At 34.0% G+C, this 20595-nt stretch overlaps 2 protein-coding genes across 6 annotated transcripts; both read left to right on the forward strand.

Annotated features, from left to right (window-relative positions):
* The first annotated feature begins 4126 nt into the window (after positions 1 to 4126).
* On the forward strand, positions 4127 to 8218 carry LOC105803078 (uncharacterized). 2 transcript variants are annotated; one of them, XM_012635052.2, is made up of 5 exons: positions 4127 to 4531; positions 4930 to 5113; positions 5651 to 6059; positions 6709 to 6786; positions 7297 to 8218. In XM_012635052.2, the coding sequence occupies exons 1-5, from the start codon at positions 4439 to 4441 to the stop codon at positions 7796 to 7798; spliced, it is 1266 nt and encodes a 421-aa protein (XP_012490506.1). In that variant the 5' UTR covers positions 4127 to 4438; the 3' UTR covers positions 7799 to 8218. The 2 variants fall into 2 exon arrangements, with proteins under 2 accessions (XP_012490506.1, XP_012490507.1); XM_012635053.2 differs by having other exon boundaries at positions 4128 to 4531; positions 4933 to 5113.
* A 1093-nt stretch (positions 8219 to 9311) lies between these two features.
* LOC105803079 (E3 ubiquitin-protein ligase SP1) lies at positions 9312 to 17507 on the forward strand. 4 transcript variants are annotated; one of them, XM_052623973.1, is made up of 11 exons: positions 9312 to 9574; positions 9774 to 9826; positions 10725 to 10938; positions 11032 to 11127; positions 11315 to 11452; positions 11538 to 11603; positions 12954 to 13066; positions 13167 to 13277; positions 13411 to 13454; positions 13545 to 13650; positions 15053 to 17507. In XM_052623973.1, exons 3-11 carry the CDS (start codon positions 10840 to 10842, stop codon positions 15075 to 15077), a joined length of 798 nt encoding a protein of 265 aa, XP_052479933.1. In that variant the 5' UTR covers positions 9312 to 9574; positions 9774 to 9826; positions 10725 to 10839; the 3' UTR covers positions 15078 to 17507. The 4 variants fall into 4 exon arrangements, with proteins under 4 accessions (XP_052479933.1, XP_052479932.1, XP_052479934.1 ...); XM_052623972.1 differs by having other exon boundaries at positions 10814 to 10938; XM_052623974.1 differs by having other exon boundaries at positions 10814 to 10938; positions 11315 to 11416.
* Positions 17508 to 20595: the final 3088 nt, after the last annotated feature.

Raw genomic sequence — 20595 nt, forward strand, 5'->3', positions numbered from 1 at the left:
CTATTAAGCTCAACTTCGAAGTAAAATGACGTATAACAGTATTCCAAATATCAAAACTAGTCCGAGCATTAGTGAGATGAACCAATATCTCATCACAAATGGTGGACAACAGCCAAGAAGCTAACAATTTGTCTTGTTGTTTATGAAACAAGAATTTAGGATTGGGAACAAGATTACCTTCTGTATCAGCAACTGACTGTGGAGGAATACTAACAGTACCAAGAACAAAATCATGGAGGTCATAACCTTCAAGAATTAACAGAATTTGTTGCTTCCACAAAAGAAAGTTACGTTCACCAAGTTTCACGGTATCATGCTTAGGAAACTGTTGAATCTTTCTTGAAGAAGCAGTGCCAAGACCGGAAGAACCATCTGCAGGAACCGCGTTGTTAAACGACTGACGATTCTCAGATTTATGACCAGGAACAGTTTCAGTGGCCATGAGAAAAAAAACTTTATATTTATAGCTTAGATACCATAACAGAAACTACCGAAAATAAGAAAAATGAATGAATGAATTCTTATTATCAAAAGATCATAAGCTGAACTATTAGCTTCCTGCATTTATAGCGTTTTACAAGACTAACTAACACCAGTACCTGCTATCAACTAACTAACTGTTAACAACTAACTATAACAGTTAACTATTATTTTAAATCTCAATAGTTTGCATCTCTTGTTTGTGGAATTAAAGAAGAATGTCAACATTTCTCGACTGTCAAATTCCAACATGTCTTTAGAGAAGCCAACATAGTAGTTCACTGCTTAGCTAAAAATTGTCCCACTAATAATCTTGAGCTAGTTAGTTTCGAATTCCCTTTATTTGTTGTTAGGAAATTATTGTTAGAAGATAAATTTGGAGAAAGTCATGTAAAAACTATTAGATTCTAAGACTGCTGATTACCTTATTTATCTATAAAAAACTTAAAAAAGATGTGTTTTAATTTCATTCTTAAATTAATTTTGAGCTAATCGTGTAATGTCCTAATGTAAAATAAAAATATTTAGGCTCCATTTGTTTGGTGGAAAATGTTTTCTGGAAAATATTTTCTGGATTTTCCAGCGTTTGTTTGGTGGAAAATGAATTCCTAAAGCAAAACATTTTACAAACATGGGTAAAATCACTTCCTTGGTTTTGGAAAACGTCTTACCGATTTGGAATCGGTAAGACATTTTCCATTCCCTTCTCTACACTCTCATCGTCTCAGTTGCAAAAATTTGTTTGTAGACTTTCTTTAGAAAGGTATATTTTCTATTTCCACTTTCATTTCTACTCATTTTCTGTGGCTTGTAATTTTTTAGACTGTTGTGAAGGAAGAAAAGGAGAGACCGTTTCTGGAAATTTTTGGAATGGAAGAGTTGGAAAGATTTTGAAATTTCTCTGTATTTTAATAATGAAAAATCTTTCCAATTCCTCCCATTCCACTGATTTCCAGCACTTCCTCTCCATTTTCTTACCTTTCTTCAATCCTTTTTGTTTCATCATTTCCTGCAGTTTGTAAGTGAAATTGGTAAACCTTACCTAATTTTCTTAACCTTACCTAATTTTCTTACTCTTTTGTTTTATTTTTATATAGATATGTTCTTAACTATCTTCCATGGATCTTCTGAAATTTGCTTCTTGTTGTATAGTTCCAGATTCTTGGTTATGAGCAGCGGAGATATACACGCAGCGGTGAGGTCCCGTGACGTTTCAAAACTTCAATTAATTCTGGCGTCTAACCCTTTGGCCGTTAATTCCTAAGATAAGCACTCCAGAACTCCGTATCCTATTCTGTATTCTATTCTTCTCTATCATTAATCCTTATCCAATCCTTCCTTCCTTCGTTGATTTTATTTTTATATTTTCTTTTTTTTGGAATCATTGCTGATAATTTTAGCTGTATTTTGTATTCAATTTGGTATCATTTGCAATATCACTTACCCACACATGATTTCGTTATTCAATTATCTAAACTGAATGTTATCTGCTCTTAAGATTTGATTTTTGATGGTCTCTTAGGCAGTAGTTACTGATTTGATGGCTGCAAAATTAGCCTTTGCTTGAATGAATGCCTAATCATAAAACAAACATTGAATACATTGCCCAAGTGTTTGGACTAGGGCTAGTACTCACATGAAATAAATGTTCTTAGGTTTTTTATTTGGATTAGTCATAAATGAAAATTAATGAAATAACATTGCTCAAATTAGCAACACCAGTTCAATTCAGATTCTGGGTTCTTTTGGTTGAATCCCCATGCTGGAAAATGTTGTTGAACCCTTGCTTGTGCTAGTGTTTATGTATATAGATATTTATCATTTTCAGAAGTGATTAGTGGATTACCTCAGCTAATTTCACTAACATGATTGTATTCTAGGAGCTGCCTCCCAAGTGTTGCTTATTGTTTCTAGCGACTACAATGTTAGACCATGGGGGATTGATCCGGTGTAACTATATGAACTGTTAAAATTAGAACAAAATATACTTGTTGTTTAGGATGTTGCAATTGTTGTGAATGATGCATAGCCTAATTAGCTCTCTACTAAGAAAGAGATCCTCGGTTCAGAATTGTACCATGCTCAAACGATGTGCATTCTGCACTTTTTGAATGATTTCTATTGTACATATTTATTCTCAGTAACATCGTTAGTGACTGGATCCTGCTGTTTTCACCATGCATGATAGTCTTCCAGTTTTCAATTTGTTTCTTTGACGTCAGTAACCTTGTGATATAGACTACATTTAGCAGCATGAGCCAGGCAAACACATGTAGTGAGTTATCTTTGCAAGCAAAAGGCTGATGTTGGTACTGATTCCATGGATGACATGGGTGCGATTCATTTTGCGGCGCAGAAAGGACATCTAGAGGTTGTCCGAACTCTGCTTTCATCAGGAGTTTCAGTGAGAGCCACTAATTTCAAGGGATTCACTCCACTTCGCTATGTTGTTCAAGGGTCCCATCTAGAAGTAATCAAAGTCTTATTAAAAAAAGGTGCAAGTGGCTAGCAATTTGATAGCAGATGGTGAATCAGTTAATGCAATGCTAACAGTCGGAGCAGTGTTTTATGATTAGATTATTTAGGCTAAGTTTTGGTTTTTGTGTGTTTTGATTTGAACCCAGCAAACTTCCTGGCAGCAGACATGACCATTTTTTTAGTTGTAAGTGGCTAGCAATTTGATAGCAGATGTACTTAAGCAGTTACACCAAACACAGTCTATAACAATTTACTAAGGATTTGGTATATGTCTTGTCTTTTGTTTAACATTTTGGTCTTGCTGAATCTATTTAAAAGATCCAAAGTTTCATATTGGTAGGTAAATACATCTTATATGTTTTAAATAAATGCATATCTTAGTATTTTTTAATTGTGGTTTGGAAGTTAAATTTATAATTATTCAACCCTTGTTTTTTTAACACAATTATAAATAATTTATTTGACTTTGGTTGTTTTCAATTTATGATTATTAATATTGTAGCTTAATAATTGAGTATTATAATATATTTAATTTGATTTATTTATTTATAAATAAATCATTGCAATATATGTAAAATAATTTAAAATATAAAATTTATTAATATGTATATAAATTTATTAATATATGTAAAAATAACTTTTTCGGAAAATATTTTCAGAAAATCTGCCAAACAACATAAAATATTTTACACAAATTCATCTAAACACCGAAAATATTTTCAATAAATCATTTTCCAGAAAAGTAAATCAATTTTTAAAAATCGTTTTCCGAAAAATATTTTACTGGCAAACAAAAAGACCCATAATCATCAACCAATAGGAAAAGAAGTCTTAAATTAAATACAACCGTAAAAATTCCTTCCCACCAATTTTATTTAATTAAAAAAAAACCAGAAAGTCTCGGTTGATGGGATTAATCTTAACCACTCATTCAAATGACCTAACTTAGTCAACCCTTCTGAAGCGGGTTTTATGTCCCCGGTAGATTTTTCCAACGGCTGGGGTCTAGTGTAACGTATTCAACCACACGCTCTCTGATAAAGAAAAAATCATAACGCAAGAACATCTCATCAAACCCATCTCATTCCAATCGGACGGTCAAGAATAAAACTCAAAAGAGAGTGGTCTGACTCCGTGAAGAATCCAATAAAAGACTGCTACATGTTTTGGTTGTACTTTTCAGGGTCCCCTACCTGGATTCTCAAGGCATCGCCTGCCACAGATACCAAACCTAGAAAAATTTCTCCAATCCTTACGATCAAATCACATAAATCTTGATTTCAAATCTTAATACTTTCTATTCGTTTTTTTTTAATTGTTACCGCTAAATTGAAAGATTTGAATTGGGAGGAAAATCCAAGATTTTGAGGTTTAGAGATGGATAAGTGTTTGGTTCTGTGTTAAAAAAATAGAGGTCAGAAAATAAGAGGAGAGAATTTTGGGGATTTAAGATCTGGGATTCTCTCCGTAGATAGAAAAAATGGTGAAACTTTGTTTAATGGCTTCTCATGGGTACGCTCCTAGCCCGGGACTTGTTTTTCACCAGGAAAAGGGTGCTAGCAGGATGATCAAGGTAAATTTTTTTGGGTTGTTTTGTATGGTTTGATGATTTGGGTTTCTTGGGTACTATTTCGATTGTTAGCTACTACTGGCCGTCTGTGATTGCTAATTCTATTTTGATTAATTGTTTGGGTAACATGAATATTATGGAGTTATTGGATTCTTCTCCAGCGCTTTAATGAAGAGAAATCGATTTTTATTAGGATTTTGTGCCTGCATATATATATATATATATATATATATATGTATATATTTTATGAATTATATAAATTGTCGATATTTGATCATCAATAATCAGTAATTTGCAGCCCCCTCCCTCTCTTATTTTTCTACTAATACTTTTATTTAAAAATTATAGTGCATATATTTTATGAGTTATTTGTTATTGAATTTTTATTGTTTCCATAAAAGCAGGAATGTCAAACTTTGTTGCCAAGTAAAGCAATGAAACATGACATGGTACAAACGGCTCCCTTTGATCTGAAGTGCAATGGAATCAAAGAGCTTCCAAAACCAGTTACCCTTCTTTGTGAGCCTAAACTGATTGTAGATGTCGATCCAAAAGCACAAAAGCCTATGGTTATTGATAAACCAGGTCTGCACTTCTTGTGGCTTGTTCTTTGTATGTACTAGTTATTTCTTTTGCTATGTGCTTAGGGAAAGCGACTCAAACCAATTCTTTTTCTTTTAATCTATAAAAATATATAATTCTCAAAACACAGTAAAGATTGGGTGTTTGTGGTATTAAGTTTAACAATGCGATTAAATATTTTGTTTCTCCTTGGTCAGAGGTTGTGTATTGGAATTTGGATGTAAACTCAAATCTTTGCTATGATTCTCTTTTACAATCCCATCCATTGAAAAGAGTAACGAGATATACTAAAATAAGTTATAGCATAGATATGAAAGGTGATTCTTGAAGGGATATAAAAGTGTTAGCAGCTAGATCAGGTTATTCCAATCAATAATGTAATACAACAATTTAGTAGCACACTTGAAGGCAGAAAACATATTTGTGGGTGATTATATGTTAGGCATATTCATTTGTGACGTCAATTTCTTTTATATTTCTTCCCAAGTCCCCTTGGTTAATCATTGTCTAATGGTTATTCTAATCCTGTTTTATTCGCAGTTGCTCATCTAGACTCAGCTCTCTTTGGCTCTGGGATAGCTGAGAAGTGCACACGACATGAAAAACTCTTAAAGTTTCTTGTGTCTGGATCAAAGGATGTGGATAAAGGGGAACTTGATTTATCATTGCTATCAGATTTGATTGAACCGTTGATGTTTGGTGTGCATCAGCAGCCTTATGCTTCTCTAATTTATCCAAGTAGTGAGTTTGATGACCAGAAGCCGCTTCCAGACATTGTAGGAGAGATGGTACAAGATTCAAAACTTATTGTTAATTCAGATGGTCTAGTTGTACTTACAAGTAGTGGGACCGAGATGAAAGACATTCTTTCAATCGTTGCCGAATTTCACTTATCAAGCAACTCAACTAAATGGAGAAGGCAGTCGGGACTTGTCCCATTCTTCAACAGGTATGCATACTACTACTTACACCCCCTTGATTTGAATTAAAGGTTAAATACTCATTTGGCCCTTATACTATGACATTTCTGTCACTTTGAGGGCTTAAAGAGTTAAAATTCATATGAAGTACCTAAACTTATATTTTGTCAGCCACTTGACTCCAAAGCTAGGTCTGTTATAACTGTCTTGTCATCATCTTGTTGCTGGTGAATCTACTGCCACGCCAACATGAAGGGTAAAATAAAATATTTCTTATGCTGATGTGGCATTTACATGCTAAATGAGTCACCATTTTTTTGAGAAGTAGATTTTTGTTGGCTGTTTTTGTCATTTTAGCCAATTGACTTGCTGTGTTAGTCGAAAGGGTCAAAACATCTGTGGGTAACATGGTTGAGTATTCTATTGCAATTTTTTATTCTCTGAATACTAATGTGACAAAATTGTCATAGTTCAAGGCCAAAATCTGTTTTTAAACTCTTAAATTAAATGAGAACCATGCAGCAAACAATCATATTGTGTTATGTACGGACCATATTGTGGTGTTTTTACTGTTATTGAAAATCTGTTGCTAATAAACAATCGTATAAGATGTAAAATGAATAGTAGATTTCATTGTTGTTTGAAAGGAATGTGACCATAAAGTCTTCTGATAAACAGGACCCGGAGCAAAAAAGTGCATGCTAGTACTAGTCTCGCTCCACAATATGAAGTTGCGAGTGTTGCACCTCCAAAGAGGTCTGTGACTGATCATCTGTCTCATTGTGCCCTCTCTCTCTCTCTCTTTTCTTTTTTAATTTATAAATACCCTTGCCATTGCCATAATTCTTCTAGATGATATAATGGAAACTGTCAACTTGAAATAATTGGAATTTACCTTGTTTAGGGATCTTGATATCTAGTCCTAGAATTTCTGTAACAAACCGATAATGATTTGTGAGTTGTAACACTTCATTTATGTTAATTGCATGTAAGACCGTAGTATGGAATGGACATAGATAGATATATTTATTAAATATTGTAAATATGGCAGGTAGGTTTAACCTATATTTTAATTAGGTTTCTTCCAACTTGGCTATTGTCCGCTGGATCTGGACCTAAAATATGGTCTGTTTTTATAGATACATGGTTAAAATATGAACTTCTGCAAAAAACTATAATTTTTGTTGCAAAAAACTATAATTTTTGTTGCTTTCTTTCAACTGTTTTTGTTTAAAATATGTTTTTTATGCAACTCGCTTTTGACAGTCCGGAGAAAATCAAGCCCAAGCCATCACAAAAAAGGAAGACGTCTAAGAAGTCAACCAGGGAGAGAAATCTCTACAAAGCAAATTATTTCCATGCATGTGAGAGTCTTCTTTCTTTGATGGTAAATAAGCACCGGCATGGCAAAATGGCAATTCTTTCCCTGAAGAAGTCTGGCCCTGAACTTCCTCAACTTTTGACCCAATTCTCTGCTGGCATTGCCGGGACTGGTCTTGCTGTTGTCTTTTCTGTTTTCTGTAAGGTAGCGTATGCGAGAGCCCCATTGTGTACATCTAACCTCTTTAGCACTAGCCTTGGTTTCGGGCTAGTTTGGCTCTCCTGGGCAGTTAACAGACTGAGGGACACGATTGTACATATCAGCAAGAATACTGGCAAGTTGGATATGAAGGAAAAAGAGATGATTAAGAGAGTTGAGAAAAGTGTTGATGACATCTACTTCAGAGCTGCAACGTTGATGGCTGCAGCGATGTTAAGGTTTGTATGAATTCTGAAGATATAACTCATTTGGATAACCATCTGGACTGGCTGAGTATTTCAACAACAGAAAATATTGACATCTATGGTCTTGTGATGACCTTGAGCTCATATGAGCAGGACCTCAGCATCTGCCAGCTTGTATATGTATAATAATCATTAAGCGCTATGAATGGAGAAGAGGGTGAAAACCTTTCATATATTTTAAAATACGAATTGTCATTGTCGGACATAAATGGGTGGGAGCAGATTAGTAGAAATGGTACTAGTCTTTAATACATTCTTCTTCATGCAAAGAAAAATGACTGGTTATGGTGTTCAGGTTCCAAGAGGGCTACAATTTTTAAGTGTCTTGAAATGCTGTTCGATTGTGCTTTTTTATTTATTTATGTACAAGGAATGAAAAGATATGCTGGCTAGTTATGCACCACTGGAAACCGACTAAAAAATAATTCAGTCCTTAAAATTCATCATTATCGCCTATTTATACTGCGACCAACAAAGTTCTTTCTCTTACACGTAAAAGATTACAAACCTTAAACCGACGTCCACATAACCATAAATTATTGTTGTCCAAATCCTAAAGAATTTGTGCGTCTTAGGGTCCTTTTGGTTGAGCGTTTATTTTTAGTACGGTGTGTTTAATTTATTTTTTGTTTTATATTACAATATTACTATCATATCTAATCTCATTATTATCATTGTTTTTACATTAACCGTAACCGTACCTCCCATCCAAAGAGAACCTTAATCTCCTACACTCATTGGTTGAATAATGAAGAAAAAAAAATATTTTACTCCATGATACTTTTTTAATAATTGGTTCATTTTTAATGTCTCTCCTCATAAATGCTTATCTAAATTGATAAATAATAAAACTACACATTAACTTTATTTTAATTTGTAATTCGATACATGAATTTTGATTTGATACAATTATATATATGAAACTTTGGTTGCGGTTCAAACGTACATGTTAAACTTTGATTTTGATTTAATTGTATACATTTTAAAAATAAATACATCTATTTATTTTCATGTTAGATTAATATAATTATTTGTATGTGCAATATATACCTATAATATTACTAGTAATTTGTAAAAATTGAATTAAAGTAATATTTTATGTATATAATCGTATAAAACCAAAGTTCATATATATAGCATTGCACAAAAACTAAAAAAATTGTATAGCATTATACGTTGAATCAAAATTTGTGTCCAATCTTTTATCTTTAATATTAAAGAAAATGTCACATCAATATATTAATGGAAAGGATCGAATGTAATAAAAAACAGTTTTTCTTAGTATAATCAAAGCTTATTAGATTTTGGGATAACATGGTTTGCTTTTTTGACATACAATAAAAACTTGGGATGATAAAATAACAATAAGATAACCGAAATGTGCCAGATAGGCAGACACTAATCTCTAATTTAATGATAATAGAGGGACTAAAACCAGAAATGTACCTATTTCAATGTAAAAGTGGCACTGAGTGACGAATCTTGCGTGCCTTGGATGATAAAAGTTCCTTTCCTTTCTAAATCCTAATGTCCTTCACTTGACTGCTGGCGTATCTAATTCGGTAATTCTAGAATCAAATTAGCTTCCGTTTCTCCTAAAATGTGATCCTTGTACGAGGAATAAATGCTGTAACCCAAGATGTTTAGAAGTAAGGGTTCGTTTGTTCCCAGTTTCTTACGTTAAGATGGTTCCATGGGGCGGCCCCAGTTGCTGCTTGAGTGCAGCCGCTCTCTATCTTCTTGGAAGGAGCAGTGGAAGGTTAGATTTCTATCAACTTTCTTACAAATAAGGGTTTTGCTGATGATTTGCTCATACTATCAATCCTTTGCAAAGCATTGGATGAAGATGTTATGATAGATAATAATCTTTAGTAAGATCCTGTAAATAAAGCTAATTTCTTCATTATTTGCCAGAAATAATTGTTAATCATGTTCTATGCTTAATAATGGTGGAACAGGGATGCAGAGGTTCTCAAGACAGTAACTCGAGTCAATCAGCTCAAATAATTGGGTATATATTCCTAATTGTCAACTCCTTTTTTCTTTTTATGTGATACTGGACTCTTTTATAGCTTCTAGACGTTTGTAGTGTCGGGTATTCTTGCCCGTGCATTTTATAAAGCTTAGAAGGTCATGTGAGAACGTGCCGAGAACTATAGTTTAAATTGTTGGCCTAGACCAGCTTATAATTAATGCAAACTTATAGCATATCAACGTTGAAGAGGATTGCTTTTGCATTTGTTAATTATTTAAGAATTTATTGAGTATTTTGTAAATTAGTGACATGGGAACATCCTAGGTAAATGTGAATTCAGTTGGTCTTTATTGTTGCAGCAAGGTTGTTCCCTGTTAATATTGAGGATAAGTTAGCATTTCATGTTAAAAAGTCTGATGCCATTGGGAAAAAAAAGTGTCCCATCCACCTTAAACATTTACTGATTAGAAATGGGTGTGGGTCTGTGGGACACAGTATTTGATTGGTGGCCTACATTTTCATTTTTTATGACTCTAAAATTGTTCAACATAAAATTAATGCTAGGTGATACACTTACTGGAGACTGATTTGATTAATCGGCATCATTAGCATGTGCTAAGACTATATCTTGATGATACAATATTTTTTTCAGCTCAATTGCTTGACCTTGAAAGTAAAATGATAACATCCTAGGTAAATGTGAATTCAGTTGGTCTTTATTGTTGCAGCAAGGTTGTTCCCTGTTAATATTGAGGATAAGTTAGCATTTCATGTTAAAAAGTCTGATGCCATTGGGAAAAAAAAAGTGTCCCATCCACCTTAAACATTTACTGATTAGAAATGGGTGTGGGTCTGTGGGACACAGTATTTGATTGGTGGCCTACATTTTCATTTTTTATGACTCTAAAATTGTTCAACATAAAATTAATGCTAGGTGATACACTTACTGGAGACTGATTTGATTAATCGGCATCATTAGCATGTGCTAAGACATATATCTTGATGGTACAATATTTTTTTCAGCTCAATTGCTTGACCTTGAAAGTAAAATGATACCTATAATTGTTACAATCTCTGGAAGAGTTGGTTCCGAGACACCAATAAATTGTCGGCACAGTGGATTAAGAGGTGTCATAGTAGAGGGAACGGTAATATGTTTTTAATTAAACGAGCATTGACTGTGCTACTTATTTTACCCTTTTTCTACTTGCATATGTAAATTCTTGTTTGTATGTCCTTAGGCGGAACAACATTTTCTAAAGCACAATGATGCCGGTTCTTGGATACAAGATTCTGCTTTGATGCTTTCTATGTGTAAAGAGGTCCCATGGTACCTGGTTAGAACTTATTTCTCGCTGCCCGTTTACTTTGACTTTTATGCTGAAATTACTTATGTATGATTGCTCAGGTTCTTATGATGGTTGTATTTTGGAGTCATTCTTGAGGGATTATGTTGTACTGCACAAGAACTAAAGTAGTTAATATAGCAGATTTTCTGACAACATCTTTAATCATTAATTATAGGATGATGAGACTGGTCGTGTATATGTAGTTGGTGCTCGTGGTGCAGTAGGTTTTGCACTAACAGTTGGAAGTGAAGTATTTGAAGAGTCAGGTCGGTCAATTGTACGTGGAACATTAGACTATCTCCAAGGTCTCAAGGCATATTTTCCCCGGTCCAGAAGTGTTTATTTTATGGTGGCATGTTTTCAGTTAAAGCTGATTTGATGGCCAATTTTGCTTGTAGATGCTTGGAGTCAAGCGAATTGAGCAGGTGCTTCCCACTGGTTCTTCTTTGACTGTTGTCGGAGAGGTACATTTTTTATTAATGTTTTTAGCAAATCATGCAGAAAGATCAATGCAGATTCAAATATACAGAAGTGTCATTATCAATATACTACAAAATATACTTGGTGTAGCTTGCTGTATAATGTGCTCTGAAGTATCTTATGAATATTTTATGGTAGGAAATCCTTTTTTTTTTCTTTTGCTAGAATGTTCCCTAGTAAATTGGGTTACTTAGGTTTCACTTATGGTCCTTCCTGGTGTGTAATCATAAACGGTCCTAAGCTAAGAGAAGGCTATGTGTGTAAAGTCTTATATTAAAACATGAAAAGCTGGGTGCTGAAGCAGCTTGGTTATAGTTTGAATGGATATGACCTGGTGCTAGTATTTGAAGGCCCAAAGTCTCATTTCTTGCCTATAAGTTTAAGCTGCAGCTCCTACAAAATACCAATATCTTTTTTATCAACAATTGTCAAAGCTTAAGCTGATACGTGATGGCAGAAAGACTTTTGTTTTCTAATATTATTTCTTTCATCTTTAAGACTAATTTAAAATTACAGATCTTCCATTGACCTGCCAGATTTCTATCAGTACATTTTTCCATGGGCAACTTCAAGCAGGTTATTTCTTTAGCATGTTTAGGGTATCGAGCTTTCCTTTGAAGGTTTACTATTCCAGCTTTTAGTTCTTTCTTTCAAAAAGCATCCACCAAGATAGCAGGTTCTCTCAACTTTGTGTAATATTCTCCCTTGTATCTTTGAGGGGGCAATTGTGGACATCAAAAGAATAACGTATGTGAACATTGTTCGAGAATTAACAGATCTTGCATGCCTAAACCATCCAAATAATGAATTTAAGTAATGCATAGAGCGTCTTGAGTTAATGAATTCAGATAATGTATACAGAGCATTTTAATTCAAAGCTGTGTCATGCAGATGTGTTCTAACATCATGGCTTACATTTGACAAATCCCTCATGGCTTTGGATGAGTGCCTGACAGTTACCTTGTATCATTGAAAAATACATAACACAAGTTATAATTCAAAGGTTGTGCTGCACTTTAATATGTTTATAACAAAAGGAACTGCTTGCTGTCTTTGTATCTTTGCTTAATCACCATGGACCATTATGCCATGCTAAATCTATATCTTGGCCCTGTACATCACTTCCTGTTGTAGTATTTCACTGGAAGCATCACATAATTAACAGTGTTATTCTTCTTTAATGTCTAAATATAATGGAACTTTTATTAGAACTTTTTGAGTTTGAGATGTTTTCATGGCTTAGAAAGCTGCAGTTTGTAAGCTTATTATCCATATTTGGGTTACATTGTTGGTTTATTTACTATTTCTCATTCTCTCTCTCCCATACATGGCAGGCTGTCAAGGATGACATTGGAACAATTCGGATTCAGAAGCCACAAAAAGGGCCTTTTTATGTGTCCCCAAAATCTATTGATCAACTCGTTTCCAACCTTGGGAAGTGGGCAAGGTTGTAAATATTTCAGTCGCAATTGTTCCTTTATATCACATGCTTTAGTTTTGGTGATTATTTCAAAAAACGAAGAAAATAACATTGAGTTATTCATTAGGTGGTACAAGTATGCATCATTTGGACTGACCATCTTTGGTGTCTTTCTAATCACCAAGCATGCAATCCATTATTATTTGGAGAGAAGACGCCGGTGGGAATTGCGGCGAAGGTATGCTTGATGATTGTCTGTTGTTAAACATTATATAAATTGACCAAGCTCTTTGTAATAGGCATGTATTTATGTGTCCGCTTTTGTTATGTTCTGTAATAACAAACTGAATTGTGAAATTTTGTTCATTCAGGGTTCTTGCTGCTGCAGCTAAGAGAACAGGATCAGATAATGAAGGTAATTCTCTAGCTTTCTAAACGTCTCCAAAATTTTGTTCTTTCATGGTTTTGTCTGTATAATGTGTTGGTATCTCAATAATTTCTGTAGATTCAACTTTGAAAGCTGAAAATGGAACAGGGACCAATCAAGACTGCGTAATGCCAGATCTATGTGTAATATGCCTTGAGCAGGAGTACAATGCTGTTTTCATACAGTAAGTCCACTAGTTATATTTTCTTATTTAAAGCATATAAAGTAGTTAAATTGCCTTCTTAGTCGTGATTTCTATGCTTGTTGGTTCCTTAGTACTAAATTTAATGGGATACTAGTTGCTGTGAGAATAAAGGCTGTTTGTCTGACTTTAGTTTATGCATCTGTGTCCATAATGAACTCTGTGTAGCAATGCTTATGCTGAGATTAGGAAAAAAAAAGCTATCATCTACCAAATTAATTCTGTCAATATCCAGTCTACCACATGAACTAATACTGAATCAGTCGCTTCTTCTGCATAAGATTTGTGTTGCCTCTGCTGTGAGTTGCAATTAAGATGTTTACCTTGTTCTGGAACTAGATGGTCTTCTTGATTTTCTTAAAGGCTTATCAAGTAGAAAGCAGCAACATCTTTATTTTGCATAAATTCAAAGTTCTTCTACCTCAATGTGAAATGGACAAGTACTGTTGTTCCAACTCTTCATCATCTTTACCATTCTTTTTCTTTTTCCCTCCCTTGTTTCTGGGTTGTGACTGGAATCAGCTAAGAGGGGCTCTGGTAACACTTGAATTCCCTGTTCCCCTTGAATTCCCTGTGACCTATACATAAAGTGTCTGTAGATTCTTTCTTTCATCTTGTTTTAGCATGTGAGATAATAGACACTGTCAACATACAAATTTTGGCTTCTGAAGTTTTGTTTCTTCATTTCCAACTTTAAACTCAGACACATTACATACTTGGTTCTGTTTAAAGTTTCGCTCCTTTGGAATTGTTCACTCATAATGAATGAATGACCTATTGCTTATGATATGCAAGTGTGGTCATATGTGCTGTTGTATGGCATGCTCTTTACCCTTAACCAACTGTCTGCTTTGCCGGAGACGAATTGAGCAGGTTGTAAAAGTCTTCCGCCATTGAAACTCTGCTTATGAAATTTATTAAATTGTGATCATACCAGCTGGGAAATCAGGGTATTCATTTTTGGTCAGAGGTAAGCTTTCAATAGTTTAGAATCCTATAAACTAGTAATCACTTCTTTCTGTAAAATAATAAGCTTAAGGCCCTTTCAAATATTTAGATTTATCATTCAAGCATTATTTCAAATGATAAATGGTTGCAATTGAATGACAGATGCAGAGGGTTTATATTTTCCCAACCCTGAAATTTAAGTATAAATATTGTTTGTTACTCGTATTAAGGAGGAAATAGATGAGATCTGTATGAACCGTTCAGCTCCCTCAACTATTGTCCCTCTGGAGCTTTGTTGATCTTATTAGGGACAGCTCTCGGTTGTGCTTTCCTACATTAGAGGTTTGAGGTTTGGTTTCAAGCATCAGGAAATTTCCATGAAACCTTGGAGGTAGAAGCTTAATTGAAACTTGAAAATTTGTATATTGTTTTCTAGATGCAGGGTGAAACTAGAAGCTTAAGCAGTCTTCCTTGGAATGAAGTGGTTAAAGGAATTGCAGGTGGAACAAGTCTGAGGTAGAAGCTGATTCAGTATTTAAGTTTCTTACAGGCAATGAACAACTATTGTCCAGCCTGAGAAATTTAGTTGAGGAGATTACAGTTTTGTCTTCGAGTTTTACGTCTATTTGTTTTGATCATGTATTGCAGACCGGTAACAATCCGGTCCATCATCTTGCTTATTTCACTTCTCTTAGTACTGATGGTAAGATCTATCCGATTGTATTGCTCAATGGATTTGTAAGGAAAATGAGATTATGAAAGAATGAGCAGTTAGTGCTCTTTCTTTTTCACCCTTTGAAATTTCACGTGACTTTCCATTAATGATTTTTTTAATGAAGCATCTTCCATAAAAATAAAATAACCCAGTGAAGAAAGAGCTGACTAACTGAACACGAGAAACATGAGATGCAACGTGCAACGTGTGCCAGGTGCTGTGCTAGTTTTGGGAAACGAATAATGGAAGTTGCAAGAAGTCAAATTTTAACGAAGTCAAAAGGCTGTCCAGAATCCAACGTCACCAACACTCTTTCTTCCAATCCGAGGTAACTTTCACACTGTAATATTCCACTTTCTATAATTTTCCAGGAAAATTGAGTGGTTTCTGCTCGTGAAATGGGCCAGTAGGTTTTGTGACGTAAGAAAGAAGAGCATGAGCAGGGTGACGCCATTGCCCTGAATGTTGTTGTCAACATCATCAATAGTTTTAACTCACATGTCCATTTTTCAATTTAAACCTAGATACTGAATCCGATACCCTCTCCATTTCTCATCACAAATTCATCAACCTTTTGTCTCTTTCTCAGTTCTTTCATTGCATTGTCAAAAAGGAAGATTCTTACTTCCTAAGTTGTACACATTTGGTTAGATTGTGGTTCATAGTTGGAGCTGAGAAATTGAAGCATAGAAAAAGAGGAGAATATGATCCCCTCATTTCCCATCTATCACATCAGTACTAAAATTTACAGCAACTAGTTAGCTTCCTGGATTTTGTTTTTACACCATGCAATAGTTTTATTGTTTTGGGGTTTAATTATGCCCTCCATCCTTTGACTTTTCATGCTTTTGAAATTTAGTCCCCTATTTGTCTTATTTAAAATTTAAAATCTAATTGATAAACACTATTAATCAACTTCTGTTAAATTTGAATATGTTGCATTTTAATATTCAAAGATGGGATTAAAAGTTAAAGTTCAATTGATGGCAGTCAAATTTAATAGAAGTCAATTAACAATGATATAAATTACTTTAATTTTTAAATCAAACAAGTAGAGATTAAAATTTTGGAATTAAAAGCAAAATGACTAAATTTCAAAAGTCTGAAAATTATAGAGACTGGGGGCAAAATTAGACCTTGTTTTCCACTTTGTTAATGTGTGATTCTCACTGGTCTCTGTACAGGACCTTATTGATAAGTATAAAACAGGTTTGTGGGTTGGCCATGTTAAGTAGATATCTGCCTCCCGGTACCTGCTTGTTCCTTCACCAAAAACAAGACTTCTCCAATTTCCCTTTCAATTCATATTACCGTCAATGGATTCCTCCCCCGAGGGTGTGTGTGAGAAACTATTTAGAGCAATCACTTTGTGTCCTGCTTTCCGCACAACCCATAGTATCACAATCCCCCAACAACAATCAACCATCAGCCATGCTCGAACTCCACTATTACAAAACCCTGTCAAAACCCAAATGGCATCTCCACAATACCCTAAACCTACAACCACTGAAGAAGCAGCGGCAATTCCCATCAAGTTTGACTATACTTCTACTGAGAAACCAAAGCCAATAGCAACCACCTTGAATGCTTCAACCCGCCAATCACCACTTGGCCGGGTGGGTCAACAGGTGGAAACACAAAAGCCCTCCACTCATAATGGTGAGCAGCCACGAAATAAGTCCAAGCCTAATAGGTCGCCAATCCCAATCCGAAATGAACAACATCAAACCACCAAGGTGGAGGAAGCCAAGAAACCAACCAAAAATTACAAAACTTTCGATGAATTTATCGAACAAACGAAGAAAAAGTTGTCACTTGTTGATGATGAGGAGCAGGATTTGGGCAAGGTTGTGGTGGAATATGGTAAGAATCATCACTTTTCCGCTTAGAGTTACCTCAAGTATCGAGGATAGAAAAGTGATGATGAGTCCTTTATAAACAATGAATAAACTGGAGATTCTACACATACTTCTGCTTAATAGGTTCGATGAATAATTATGGATTTTTATTTTCTGCGGGCGTATCGTATTCCATAATGTCGGGTGATGTCTATGTTGTCAAATATATTTGGAACATACATACATATATGTGTGTGTGTGTTTTCCAATAAACACTTAATATGCTTTTGTACTCTACCCATTATTGATTTAATAAATTTTTTTTATATAATGTTTTACCACTTTCCAACAAGCATAACCTAAGGAATTGTATACAACAATGAGAACTAAGAAAAGGAAATACTACATGCCTTCCGATCTTTGACAACAAATGCAAGACAAGCTACAGAAAGCATATTACTTAGTCTAACTTACAGAAACTAGCTCTCAAAATCAAATAGATGACTTCTCATATTAACAACGAAAATCATGATCAATGCATGTATACTCGAAAGAAATCTCATTCTTAAACGTTATGTACAAATTTAATAAACCCTAGGGACAATAGTTGACATTTTCATTAGCATAAAAGAGGCCTAAGCAACAACTAGTGTTTTATAGTCAATCACTTGGGTGATGCTATCAAGTCAAACAATTTGTCTTCCGCAGATTTGTTCTCATATAACTGATAGAGCTTAATCCCTCAAGCAACAAAGTCATATCAAATAAACAAACTATAATTGATCACCTATCCACAAGATGCTTAAATGACCAGTTTATCGTATCCTATAAGCAACTTGATGCAAGTCTTTACCAAACCATTTTACAATCTATCTCCGACCTAAAGGTGGAAATTGCTACACCAAAATATTAGTCATGATGGTTGTCAATCATCAATGAGGCCATCCAATATGGTTAAAAATCAACCCACTATGTCAAGATATTTGGAGATCAATAATAAATAAGAGATAGCCTTAGACTAAAGGGGTAAGATACAAGTATTATCTGTTCAAAGAGGTTCTCTCTTCTTTTTTTTTTTTTTTATTATCTCATCTTCTTTCTTTATCATCTTTTTCTTTACAATATTATTTCCTTTTTTAATTGCAAAATTCTTTGGATTAACTTAAGTATTGGAGAACATTTAGGAGCACAAGTTTTAATCATCAAACTTACTTTCGTCTTCTAAAACTTAAAAGCAATTAAGTTCTTCTCTAAATTCGATCCATCATCAAATATGAATTAAAATTTATACATTTAATTGGAATGTTATCAAACCGAACAAAATATAAAATTAGAGAAAAAAAACCAAAACTAGAAAACCAGTAAAAAAACCAATAAAGTAGGAGATGAGAAAATTTTGATTAACTCTTGAAGATTGGTATTTAAATTTAAATTAAAAATTAATGATAGATTTGAAATGTATTATGTGAAATAAGAAGATTTTGCAAGTGTTATCAATAAAGTGTAAGAAAAGGTATTTAAATAAAATATATTATAGCTGTGTTTTTTGAACTATAAACTGATTCAACTGAGAATTTCAGTGTTACCGGTATTGTAGACGATCTAGTTTTAAAAATATTAAATTACATACCAAAATCATTTCAATGAATTAGCAAAAGTAAGAGGAGGGAGGGAAAACAAAAACTGTGCGAGAGAAAGCCCACTAGCTTGGATTTGTCAACAGTCCTTTTGAGTTCTCTCACACTATCTTGGCCCAAACTGCATTCAAGGTATCCCTTGTTTGTTAAGCTCAAACCCCATCTTTTTTTTCCATTCATCAGCTCACCTGGGCTGTTCCTCTAACTGGTATATTAAGCATCTCATTAGCACATGACTTTTTCTCAAGGGGTAAATGGTAGTTGTGAGATTGAATCCCAGACTGTTTTGATTAAGTATTTGAACACAAATAATTTACAATTCCACTTGTGGTTCAGTCAACATTTTATGTGTTTTTTAATCTCAATGAAAACAGCTTCCAGCTTCATGAATATTGCAGGCAAGGAACAGTCAAGTAATTTTTAAAAGCATACAAGAGAAGACCTTTGGGTGGCCTGAGGGAGCAAAGTCCATGCATTTGCCTTTGCCCCCTCACCACCCTTATCCCTATCTCTAATTAAAATAAGGTTTGACCTTCTTAAACAACTATGACGCAGCTCCTGACCCGACACTGCACCATTTTTTGCTATTTTTTTTTCTCTCGGCCTAAACCTGAACAAAGTACATCTAAATCTAACATAATTCAACTGCTGCTTAATCCAAAATTCATGATTAATGTGTAGGAAGCAGCTCTGATAACATGACACTAATAAATTATGCTTTGATTAATAATATATATGTCAGTTGAAAAAGAATTAGTATTAATTATATAGGCTGAAATGAAACCCTGAATCGAAAGTCAGATGCTAGCAAACTAGATGTAGTTAATTATAAAGAAAGAAAAGTGCTGCCAAAGCTGGTAATGCCTGTGGTGTGGTCCTATACATGCAATTTTTCATTAATTATATAGAAAAAGGGTTCTATTTGCATAAAACTTTTATAACCAAACATCAAGCTTTTTTTAAAAAATATAATTATTGGTTGAATCAAATATATATATATATACTTTCTGTTTTCTAAATAAAAAGTATGGTGCTGGCTGTTGTTGCAGCATAAATTATCTTTATTATTATCAATAGAAGTCAGGCCTCAGGCGTTTTTCTCTTTTTTGGTTTATTTAAATAAATGCGAATCGGTTAGTTGATGACATGTTACTGCATGCAACCCAATTTTCTTCTTCAGTCTTCTCTTTTCTTTAAAAAAACAAAAGTGGTTAAAGCTTGCTTAAAGTCAAACATGCTACATATATGAGTGTACGATTAGTATAAAATTAGACACTATAACGATACTATAGTGTGAGACAAAAATAAGCTAAACAAATTGCACCCCATTCACTCTTATCTTAAATAATTCAATAATTATATTCAACTTCAAATCGAATTTGCTTAGACTTTAAACACATTTTAAAAAAAAAAAAAATTAGACCCAAAATTTTATTTAAAACAACATAAATTATTACTCAAGTTTAATAGGTATTTTATTATTATATATATATGGTTGGTGTTCTAAAAGCTTCTTGTTTGGGAAAACTAGAATCCTTACCCTTAGGCAGCCCCCTTTAGGAAAACAAATATTTATTATTTGTTCAAAAATTAAATGATATGGTCCTTCATCAGATTCTTTCTTTTGCCCCTTTCTTGCTTCGACTCTGAAAATTAAAAGATTATAGATTTCTAGGAGTGTGGAAATTGGAATCCTTTTTCCCCTCTAGAAATTTGTGCTATAACTGTAAATACTAAAAAAAAGACCCGAACTTGTAATGTTCGATACTGTACCTGTTTTTTCCGTTGA

Source organism: Gossypium raimondii, chromosome 11 (genome assembly GCF_025698545.1).
Source record: "Gossypium raimondii isolate GPD5lz chromosome 11, ASM2569854v1, whole genome shotgun sequence".
NCBI lineage: Eukaryota > Viridiplantae > Streptophyta > Magnoliopsida > Malvales > Malvaceae > Gossypium > Gossypium raimondii.

Excerpts from the sequence above, each read along its gene's own strand:
- LOC105803078 (XM_012635052.2), top strand. The coding sequence starts at position 4,439 with ATGGTGAAACTTTGTTTAATGGCTTCTCATGGGTACGCTCCTAGCCCG. Across the intron at positions 4,532-4,929 it reads GTGCTAGCAGGATGATCAAG|CAGGAATGTCAAACTTTGTT; the intron begins GTAAATTTTTTT and ends TTTCCATAAAAG. Across the intron at positions 5,114-5,650 it reads TATGGTTATTGATAAACCAG|TTGCTCATCTAGACTCAGCT; the intron begins GTCTGCACTTCT and ends TTTTATTCGCAG.
- LOC105803079 (XM_052623973.1), top strand. The coding sequence starts at position 10,840 with ATGATACCTATAATTGTTACAATCTCTGGAAGAGTTGGTTCCGAGACA. Across the intron at positions 11,128-11,314 it reads AAGAGGTCCCATGGTACCTG|GATGATGAGACTGGTCGTGT; the intron begins GTTAGAACTTAT and ends CATTAATTATAG. Across the intron at positions 13,651-15,052 it reads TACAATGCTGTTTTCATACA|ATGCAGGGTGAAACTAGAAG; the intron begins GTAAGTCCACTA and ends ATTGTTTTCTAG.